Source organism: Galeopterus variegatus, unplaced genomic scaffold (genome assembly GCF_000696425.1).
Source record: "Galeopterus variegatus unplaced genomic scaffold, G_variegatus-3.0.2 Scaffold1300, whole genome shotgun sequence".
Taxonomy (NCBI): domain Eukaryota; kingdom Metazoa; phylum Chordata; class Mammalia; order Dermoptera; family Cynocephalidae; genus Galeopterus; species Galeopterus variegatus.
In genome coordinates, this window is record NW_007727411.1 from 92,302 (window position 1) to 103,711 (window position 11,410).

The 11,410-nt window shown below is 42.8% G+C and overlaps 1 protein-coding gene across 1 annotated transcript; it reads left to right on the forward strand.

The window, feature by feature from the left end:
- The first annotated feature begins 3,278 nt into the window (after positions 1-3,278).
- DACT1 (dishevelled-binding antagonist of beta-catenin 1) lies at positions 3,279-10,280 on the forward strand. The gene is made up of 3 exons (XM_008576154.1): positions 3,279-3,405; positions 4,152-4,307; positions 7,277-10,280. Exon 3 carries the CDS (start codon positions 7,375-7,377, stop codon positions 9,061-9,063), a length of 1,689 nt encoding a protein of 562 aa, XP_008574376.1. The 5' UTR covers positions 3,279-3,405; positions 4,152-4,307; positions 7,277-7,374; the 3' UTR covers positions 9,064-10,280.
- Positions 10,281-11,410: the final 1,130 nt, after the last annotated feature.

The following is an 11,410-nucleotide window of genomic DNA, read 5'->3' on the forward strand; positions in this document are numbered from 1 at the left end:
TTAATTCCACTTGTAGTAGAGATTAAATGGGTACTATTAACTTTAAAAGTTAGTCAAAAAGTATGTTAATGAAAAAACAATTTACAACCAATCTGCATTCTCTTGAGTCTCTCTCTAGCAATTATCAGTTGAATGCTTGCAAGACACTGTTGAATACAGTGATACTTAGAGGGAATTAAAACAGTCCCTGTCTTCAGGGAGCTTTTATAATGTAGTTGGAGAGAAGCGATACACATAAACACCTACCTACATAGATGTGTGTGTGTAGTAACAATACAAGTAGAATGTGGTAAGGACCAGATACTTCTATAGTTAACTAGAGTTCAAAGGAGGGAAGCGAGTGAACTGGTTTCGGAAGGAAGGTTAGACCACACAGAGAGGGAAGAAAAGAGGGAGATTTCCTAGCAGGGGTGAGCGGCTGGGCAGAGGTGTAAGAGTCTGAAATAATGATATAGGATTCACTAACTCATACAACGCTTTGCCTGGACTTCAGCAAATTGTGACTTGTTGGATTCAACTTCTGAGCCTCTTGGATGTACCGCTTTAAAAATATATATGGCGCTTTTCCGTAGTCAGCCAGCAAGTGGCATTTCCAGACCCCTATCCCACTGAAATTCCCTGTGACCAGTGCGTCAAGCAGAAACGACCATACCACAAACGATACCTCAGGGGAAAGATTTATATTATAAATCCCTCTGGAGAAAACAGAAGCTATAACTCATATAACCCTTTAGATAGTAACCAGCCACGTTGCAAACGCACACCCTCCACAAATATATATTACATGCTTTATATTAATATGATTGCCACAACAGGCAGATTCAGTTAGTTGCTCCTTTTACCGTCGGGGAAACAGAGGCACAGAGAGGGCACACAGCCATTCATGGCGGATCTGGGATTCAAACGCAGACAGTCTGGTTTCAGAGTCCGAGCCCTTGTGAATGCAGACTCAGTAATAAGAAACTCAAACAAAAACGGGAGCGCGCACGCGCGCGCCTCATCAACGCTAGGCTTGTGAAAGCATTGATGGCAGCGCTTGCTGTGCAGCGACGTCCTTCTGTTTTCCAATGCCTACCATTGTAAGACTTCCGTTCAAAAATTAAAATAGCAAAACTTAAACAGTTTTAGAACAACACTGCCTTGTGTTTGGTATCGCTTGCCTTTACCCATGGAGTTAAAAAGCCCAACCCACAGACACCGTCCTTGGTGCACTCGCAGCCCCTCGCTGGGGAACGTGACAGCCGGACGGGCGTGAGCGGCTGTGGAGAGCGGACGTGCGGGGCAAGGGTTAAGGTCATGTGCTGCGACTTGGGCGAGTTTCAGAAAGTTCTCTGGGGAGTCCAACTGCCGCGTCCCTCGGCGGCCCCTGCCTGCGACAGGACGCCGGTCCCGCCGAGAGGGGACAAAAGCCGAGGAGGGGGCTTGCGGCGTGGTTAACTGTCCAACGCTGAGTTTTACGATGACACTGAAGCGCCGGTCGGGAGCCCTGCCTCTCCCGGGGCTCTCGCCAGCGTGCCAGCTTTCACCCGCGCTGGTGCTTAATTTCGCATAGAAGCTCTTTGTGCAAGGCAGCTAAAACTAGATGCAATGATGGAAATTTGGCTGGAGAACGTGCTCCCTCCTCTCATATTTTATATGTTCTGCTAGCTGTGATTACTGATGGAGGTGGGAGAGAACCTGCTCTCAGGGAACATTTATCTTATTGGATTTCTGTCAGCATCTCAGTCATTCTACGCAGTCTTCATTAATGGGGAAGAAAAAGAACTTGGGGGTTTGATGTATTGATGAACAGCTTTGACCCCGCCTCAGAATAATGGCGGCAGCTTTGTTTCAGTGACCTCAAAATGTAGTTTTGGAAACAGCAAAGATCCTTACCTGACCATGTGACACTGTCTGAAACTAGACACATGCTAGATAATGGCCCTCCTACAATAAAGTGATGATGCTGTGTGGTTGTCATGTGTTTTCTCGTATTATCTCTTTTCAGATCATTTTTGTGTGTTTTTTTTCCCTTGAGCATCAATGTGCTTTTATTTGTGAGGTTCATTTTTCCTGAAGAAACTCATTCTAGCAAACAAGCATATGGTTTATGTCTCCAAGCTTTTAAGTCAAAAGACAGACAAGAGGAGATTGTTCATATGCATCTATTTTGTAAGGATGTTTGCTGTGGTTTGTGCAATATACCTCTGTTTTGGCATTTTACTGAGTTTCTTTAGTAACAGACCAGATTTGCATGTAGCATTGATTTGAGCCAGTTCTCACTGGTTATGCCTGGTTATTTACATTTCATGCATTGTTTTGTACAATAGCACCTTTTTGTCTTCATGAATCTTGAGATTGTGAGTGGTGCATTCCTATTGTCCGCTGGAGGGGAGCAAGGCAGTATGTCAAGAGAATTCCAGTCCAGTCAGTGTTTATGGTACTATTTTCATTTGTAGACTTGGCATTCATGATTTGAACCAGATGCCTTTCGAGTTCTTTCGCTTTTCCAGCAATAGGGAGCACTAGGTGGCAGTATGAGTTAGCACAACCAGTCACCTTTGGAAACCCAGCAGAGTTCAAATCTTGATGGGCCTTCCCTTGAGGGTTTTGGATTCTGCCAGCTCACATTATGCATGGCACTGGCTATTAGTATTAGTTTCTCACTTTCAAAGGCCCTAAGACTGATTAAACGCCACAAAGCAAGTGATAGAAAACAAAACTCTGCAGGCCAAGACATTTGGCCAGAAAATCTCACCTGAGAAAGATTATAGCGTATTGTAGGAAATCTGTTACTCTGACTTCAAATTATAGAGTCTACTGTGAAGTACTGTTTTTTGCAGGCCAAGACATTTGGCCAGAAAATCTCACCTGAGAAAGATTATAGCATATTGTAGGAAATCTGTTACTCTGACTTCAAATTATAGAGTCTACTGTGAAGTACTGTTTTTTTAAAAACTGGCTGTGCACCAGATAATTTAAAGTCTCAATGCATTTTTGTTGTCCCTACCTATAAAACATCAGTTTGTATATATTAGTTGAAACTAAAAGCAAGTCTTGTCTTTATGAAGAAACTTTGTATCAAACAAAATGTGAGAAAGCAGAATTAAATATAGGATATATTCTTGAGTTCTTAAATTTTTTCTTTATTTCAGATCATCCAGTAAGATTTTAGTTTTGGAAAGTGTAGTGAACTCTTCAGATTGGTAATTTGAATACTTAGAGCAGACTTAGGTGGTTTTTTGGTCACCAAAGTGTGTTCATTTTTCCTTTCTTTGTTTCTTCCTAATCAGAATTGTTTGAGGAGAAGAGATGCTGGTTTGTTGAATCAGTTGCAGGAGCTGGACAAGCAGATAAGTGACCTGAAACTGGATGTAGAAAAGACATCAGAAGAGCACCTGGAGACAGACAGCCGGCCTAGCTCAGGTGAGTGTGTGAGCCCAAGAATGGAATTCTGCACTCATGAGTTATACCTCAGCCCCCTGCGGTTAACATTCCCAGACCTGCAAATGGCAATGGAGTTTGTTTCACTGCAGAGAGAGAGAAAAAAAGCCATCTGCCAGTCAGTTGCATGAAAGGGAAATAAAGTCAGACAAAAACATTTTTAATAATGATATTGATTTGACTGGAGTCCCCTGAGTTTAAAAATAAAAGCTTCTATTCAAATTTCTGGAAGATCAGCCATCCTTTGAAACTTGAGAAAGTCAGAACCGGGCTAGAAAATTAGTCACACTTCAACTTCCTGAGACCACTTCAAAAGTTTTTTTTTTCCTTTTAAACCATTTGGCTCCTTAAAAAGAATTGTTTTTCTCTTAAAGTTATTTCTTTTGAGAAACATTCATGGTAAAGTTGAAGCTTTGATGGATCTAAGTTTCTTTCCTTGCATATCTGTAAAGGTGGATCAAGGAGGAAGGTCAATATGAGGGTGAGAGTAACTTTGAAATGTACCCATAGTTATGGTTATGGACTCTTTGCCATTTCCTAAGACTGTTTGAAATAAAACCATAAAATCAGGACACTAAAATCCAGTGAACCAAAATTGGCCAAAAACAACAAACCCCCCTCAACCCCCAAAGACTCCCTTTCCTAGGTGAGGACCCCTTTTCCTTTTAAGCATAAATATGTATTATTCTTTGTCATGATCTTAATTCCTATGGTGTTTTTATTTGTAGGGTTTTATGAGCTGAGTGATGGGGCTTCAGGATCCCTTTCCAATTCCTCTAACTCGGTGTTCAGTGAGTGTTTATCCAGTTGTCATTCCAGCACCTGCTTTTGCAGCCCCTTGGAGGCAACCTTGACTATTTCAGATGGTTGCCCCAAATCTGCAGGTAAGAATTTTTAGCATTGATAGAAAATTTTAACTGGAAGGGATCAAGGGCTCTGAAAGGTTATCTAGGTCCAATATCTTTTCCTGATGGAACAACAAAGGTTCCTCAATTTGCTGCATTTAATGCCATAGTTACATCTAACAAGATAGTTCTAGATATTTACTGTAGTTTTATCTAGGTAAATATCTAGAACTGTTCTAGTACTCTTTGGGTGCCACTTGTCTTTATATTTGCATAGTAGCAAAACAGTTTTTCTTTAGAAATCCTGTCCCAATATTATAGGTCTTGAGCTCTGTTTCTGAACCTTTGCTGCTACTTTAACTTGTCTGCATTTTCTTTTGAAAACCACTCTGGAACTGTTTTCTTCTTCCTTTAATCAATTAAAGTTCACATTAAGTTAAATATGTCCATCAGCCTGTGTGGCACTTTGGGGAGCAGTTGCCTCTCCATGTTCTCCAGCATGCCCTGTATGATGGCTGCTCTGTTTTTTAGCAGGTGGGTAATATGAGATCTCCCTATATGCCTTTATTCTCCTTTTTGGGCTGTCCTTGCAATGCTTCCAGAGAGAATCATGCTGTTTTTGTACTGAATGAGTTTCTGCATTTCTGCTATGTCAAACATTGTACTGGATGCTCTGCATATACATTTATTTCCTTTGAGTCCTCCCAACAATTCTGTGGGGTGCAGGTGTTATATTAGCTCCATTTTAAGTATCAAAAAAATGAGGCCTGGTCAGGTTAGATAAGTTATTGAAGGTTATATAGCTAGTGAGTGGCAGAGTCAGGATTCAGTCTCAGGCCTGTCAGGTCCATGTTTTTCCACCACCCCAAGGGAACTCAGAAATTGATGTATTCAACCTCATCTAACAGAGGAGGAATTTTGGCTTATAATCTGTTTGTCAGAGACTCCCCATCGGCTGAATGGAAGAGTTGTTGCTGCTACTCAGGACCCCTTCCTTAGTCCTCTTATATTGTAATTTCTTGGAAAAGCCAAGAAAATAAGGAGATTAGAGTTGCAGTAGGCTCTGGAATAAGTCCTTCACCCTTGGCTTGTCTGCATTCTTCTCTTGTGTGTAAGGCTGAATTTTTGAGTATAGGCAAGGCAAACATAAAATACTAAGCAGCTGAGGTTGCTAACTGGCTGGTGTCTTTGTAAAGTATGTGTTGTCAGCAGCAATCATTTTGGGAAGCACAGAACTGTGTCATCTAGAATGTCTGGGCCTCAAGTTCATTGGTAATTACTCTCCTTCACTCTGCAGATCTGGTTTCAGAGGGAAACTTTATAAACCCATTAAAGGCACTTTGGTCCAGGTCTTCCTTGAAGACAGACTCTGGCTCTCCCAAATGTCACATCCTCACATAATTGAGACAGTTGGGTTGGGCCTTGGGGGCTGGGATGTCTGTTTTGTTCAACTCTAAATAGGGAAAAGGGATGAATGGTGAAGTGTAGGTAAATGTGGTTCTAAGTAAGGCAAAGACAGGGCTTAGGGTGGTTGGGGAGGAGGGATGGAGAAGAATGTTAGCTAGAGAGGTTTCCTCTTCTTAGAACAAGCTATTTATTGGGGGTCAAGTGAATGGGGACATGGCACTTTTATTATAATCTTTACAAATAAATTGTATCATCTCTGTCTAGACTATTTTTTTCCTTGAGACTGCTAATTATCAAGGAAGTTCATGGAGCTTTCCCTTAAACAATTAACATAGAATCTTACATACAGTAGGTTCTCAATATTTGAACGAATAAATATAATTATAATGGAGGACAAATTAGTGATAAGTTCAACTTCGGTTCTCTCTGATAACTGATGGCCATTGAAAGGCTTTGATGTCTATAATATTCACCAAGATATGAGGTCAAAATCATTTAATTAAGAAAGAAAGGTGCTGGCTAGTTAGCTCAATTGGTTAGAACATGGTATTATAACACTAAGGTCAAGGGTTCAGATCCCTTTACTAGCCAGCTGACCAAAAAAAGAAAAAAAAAACAACAAAGAAAAGAAGGAGAGAGAGATCTTGCTTTTATTGTATTTTGGTATCTACATTTTTGATATGTGAGAAATTTATCCATACTACTACTACTCAACCTTTTAAAACCTTATTGAGAATTTCTTATCCTATTAAAAAAAATACTTTTATTTTTGTGTCACTATTGAAAATATGAGATGATTATTCATATTTGATTAGTCTTTATTGAAATTTGACCAGTTTCCCTTGCCTCTCAACTGAGTGAATGTCATTAGGAATCAAGTTTAAAACAATAAAAAATGGGGAGAAAGTCCACAGTGTATCTGAAATATTTTAAAGGGAAACAAGGAATAGAACACAGAGGGGAGAGTAGCCTAGAGAAAGAATGACTCAAAAAACATTAATTTTTTCATTATAAATACAGTACAGTTATTGTTGAAAATTTAGAAAATAGAAAATAAAGTAAACTCACTTGCTTTCCCATCACACTGAGATGCTATTCTTAGAATCTTGAGGTGCTTCATCTCAGACTTCGTTTCTTTGCATACATGCAGTCTTAATAAAATTTAATCATACTCTGGTATTATATCATGATTTTCCCTAAACTTTAAAGTGTTCTTCTTATATTATTCAATAGTTTGAAAACATTCTTAATGGCTATTTTTCCTTCAGAGGATATACGAGTATCATGTCTTGTAAAATTTTTTTTGATACTTTCCTCCTCATCTAGCAGTGTGAGCTGTATGTAAAATGGTAGAGTAGCTAGTGGTGTGTTTTTTAATCCTTTGGCAGTCTCTCTCTACCCATGAATTTTTCTTCATAAAAATTGGCCAAAGAGTCAAGCTGGTGCTGACCAATTCATTTCTTTAGAGTGTACCTTTAAATGTTTTTCAGATCTTATAGGATGGTTGGAATATAAAGAAGGCCACTGTGAAGACGAGGCCTCAGGGGCAGTTTGTCATTCCCCCTCCACACCACAATTTAATTCCCTTGATGTCATTGCAGATGTGAATCCCAAGTACCAGTGTGATCTGGTGTCAAAAAACGGGAATGATGTATATCGCTATCCCAGTCCACTTCATGCCGTGGCCGTGCAGAGCCCCATGTTCCTCCTTTGTCTGACGGGCAACCCTCTGAGGGAAGAGGAGAGGCTTGGGAACCATGCCAGTGACACAGGCGTTGGATCTGAGCTAGATGGCATCAAAGCAGACAGTTCCTTACCATCTCCTAGCAGTCTGTGGTCTGCTTCCCATCCTTCATCCAGCAAGAAAATGGATGGCTACATTCTGAGCCTGGTCCAGAAAAAAACACACCCTGTAAGGACCAACAAACCAAGAACCAGTGTGAACGTGGACCCCACGAAGGGGCTTCTGAGGAACGGGAGCGTTTGTGTCAGAGCAACTGCCTGCGTCTCACAGAGCAATGGTGTGAGCCTTAAGAATTCGAAACAGGCGTGTTTGCCCTCTGGTGGAATACCCTCTTTGGACAATGGGATGTTCTCCCCATTGAAGCAGTGGTCCAAAGAATCAAAGGCCGAACAAGTGGAAAGTAAGAGGATGGCCCCGCCAGAGGGCTGCCCACCACCAGGTGCTGCCTCTGAACTTCAAAGCAAGCATCTGCCAAAAAATGCCAAGCCAGTCTCCCAAGAACTTGCTCGGTGTCCCACTGTGGGGACAGGGGAGTCCCTGAAAGAAAGCAGTCAGATCTCAGCTGCCTCTCCAAAAGAGAGCCCAGGCAGAGGCCCCGCCCCTCTGCAAGAGAACAAGGTTGTCCAGCCCCTGAAAAAGATGGCACAGAAAAGCAGCCTGCAGGGTGCCCCCCCGGCTGCCCCTCCTCCACTGCTGTCTCCAGCCTTCCCTGTGGAGGAGAGGCCTGCCTTGGATTTCAAAAGCGAGGGCTCTTCTTCCCAAAGCCTCGAGGATGGGCATCTGGTGAAGGCTCAGTTCATCCCGGCGCAGCAGCCGGGCGCCAGGCTCCACCGGGGCCACCGGAACGCGGGCGGCCCGAAGAGCTCCAGCCTGAAGCCGCGCGGCCAGGCCCTCCAGGGGCTGGAGAACGGCTTGCCCACCGTCAGGGAGAAGACGCGGGCCGGCAGCAAGAAGTGTCGCTTCCCGGAGGACGTGGATACAAATAAGAAACTCAAGAAAGCCTCTGCCAAGGGGAGGAAGAGCGGGGGCGGGCTGCCCGAGGCGGGGCTGCCCGGCAGGCCCCTGGGCGGCGGCCACAGGGCGGGGCACAAGGCGCACGGCCGCGACGTGGTGGTGGCCAAACCCAAGCACAAGCGAACCGACTACCGGCGCTGGAAGTCCTCGGCCGAGATGTCCTACGAAGAGGCCCTGCGGAGGGCCCGCAGGGCGCGCAGGGAGCACATGGCCGTGTACCCCGCGGCCATGCACCCCGTGGCCGTGCGGCTGCCCTACGCCAGCCCCTACGCCTACGTGGCCAGCGAATCCGAGTACTCGGCCGAGTGCGAGTCCCTCTTCCACTCCACCGTGGTGGACACCAGCGAGGACGAGCAGAGCAGCTACACCACCAACTGCTTCGGCGACAGCGAGTCCAGCGTGAGCGACGCCGAGTTCGCGGGGGACAGCACCACCTCCAGCGACTCGGAGGAGAGCGGGGGCTTCCTGTGGTCCCAGTTTGTCCAGACTCTCCCAGTGCAGACGGTCACCGCCCCAGACCGTCACGGCCACCCCACAAAAACCTTCGTCAAAATTAAGGCTTCACATAACCTCAAGAAGAAAATCCTCCGCTTTCGGTCTGGCTCTTTGAAACTGATGACGACCGTTTGAGCAGCGTCATTGGTCGTGGAAAGTGTGTACGCCTCCCCCACCCTCCAGGTACCGACGTTTTTTAAAAAGGTGGCGTCTTAATTTTTGTGTAATACTTTCATGGAATGCTCTTTCTTTAAAAAAAAAAAAAAGTAATGTGAAACCGAGGTAAATTAGGTCTTATCTTCATGTATGGACACTAGTGCCTTTAATGGAAGGTAAAGAATGTTTTGCTAATTAGAAGTAAATATTGAGGTTTTGATGGTGGTGATAACGGTAGGGAATGAGTTTTGCGGTATCAGCTGATTTTTATTTTAAATTTTCTTCGCATCTGGCAAGGTACAGGTTTTGATATTCAAGTTTTATCGGGATGAGATCTTCTATCCCAAGGTCGGGTGGATGGAACTTTAGGACATATATTTTCTCCTTGATTCTTTAGGGCAGTGTCTTCACGAGGATTTTCCTGTTGAGAGGTATTTTATATAATTGCATGAAGTAGGTACGAGGGGACAGTCATTGTTTTCTGTAACTTTTTATATAGTTTACATTTCTCAGATGTATCCCCATTCTGTTTTCTTCTTGGAACTGTTCTGTTTCCTGGACTCAGAACTTGTAGACCAGACCCTAAATCCAGAGATGGCAACCTGGATACGGAGGCTGGTGATACCTTAAAAAAATTCATGAAAACTTCTGCCACACTTGGTGCCTATTCCCTGGTTACAGTAACCCCTTGTAGGTTTATCCAACATTTTGATGCCTTCCTTCCCCTCCCGAATTTGTGTACGATGCAACCATTTGTCCCTTGGAGGACTTGCCTTTGGATAAAATTTTGGTCCTTGGGTACGGAGAAGTTCACTTTTAATAGAATAACCCTTGGGGCATGACTCCAAGCCCAGAATTGCTCATTGAGCACTGTGCCACGTAAACATATTAGTGCAATCCAGTCCAGATTGGACAACTGATCCTATCTGAAAGGGCTTTTTTTTAGAAAAGATTTTTTTTGGTGAAAAGTGTTGTGTAAAATTGCTTTCTTTTATACCAATATATGCATGTTTTGTGCATGAGTAGTATTTGTTTTGATATTCCTGTTGATGTTAAATTACTGTATGATATAAACAGTATGTGTTTTTATATATCATTGTGTAAATTTAATATAACACATTATATACTGTAATAAACGATTTGTTTTACTGCTGTTCAATTTGTTATTTGGGTATAAAACCAGATGTTTACACCTATACATTTTGTGCTGATTGTTGGTGTTATTTGTAAGATTTATATTAGATCTATTCTAGCATTCTAATATTATTTGCAATAATTAAGGCAGGTTTTAGTATTCTTGGAATGGATGATGAGCAAGCAAATGAGGAAAAGCCAAGCACTTCTTTAGTGTTGTAAAGTACTTTAAAATTTAAGGTAAATTTCATAGAATTCTACCCACCTCCAGCATTTCATTATAAAAAATTTCAAACATATGGAAAAGTTGAAAAGATAGTACAATATATACCCTGTGTAGCCACCACCTAGATTAAATAATTACTAACATTTTGCCATGCTTGCTTTTACTCTGTATTTGTATCTATTAAGTTAAGCCATATTGCTGGTTTTGTAGGTCAAAGACAGACAGTGGCAATCCTTCCCTCTCTCTACCATACACTTATACACTATTTTATTTTTATTTTCCTAAATTGAAACAATTGTTTGTACATATCTGTGGGGTACAGCATTGAATATGAATACCTGTGCAATATGTGATGCCCTATACACTATTTTAAGGTAAATTTCAGGTATCATGATATTTTATCTCTAAAAACTTAAGCATGTGTATCCTAAAAACAAGCAGATGCTCCTGTGTAGCCATGATGCCATGATATCATGATCACACCTAAGGAAAATTAATGGCTACTTATAATCAAATATTTAACATATATTCACATGTTCCAATTTGTTTCAAAAATTTTTTTTTTTTTTTTTTTTTTTTGTCTTTTTTCCGTGTCCGGCAATGGATCGCAACCCTCAGTGTTGCCCCCGTACCGGACCGGGGACCGGCAACGGGATCGCAACCCTCGGCGCTGCTCCCGCGCCTCGCTCAGCCAGTGAGCGGGAACCGGTCCGTATGTGGGATCCGAACCCTCGGGCGGGAGCGCCGCCGCGCTTCCCAAGCGGCGCACTATCCAGTGCGCCACCGGGCCGGCCCCCCAAATTTTTTAATAGCAGGTTTCTGCTCCCCTCCCATCGCTCACCCCTCCCCAATCCAGGGTTCAGTCAATGTGTACTGCGTTTGGTTGTAGGTTGTAGGTCTCTAGTCTTTTCAGTCTAGGATTCCCACATTAAAACAACAGCCACAACATCAACAACAAAAGATACT

Coding starts and splice junctions, on each gene's coding strand:
- DACT1 (XM_008576154.1), top strand. CDS start 7,375: ATGTTCCTCCTTTGTCTGACGGGCAACCCTCTGAGGGAAGAGGAGAGG.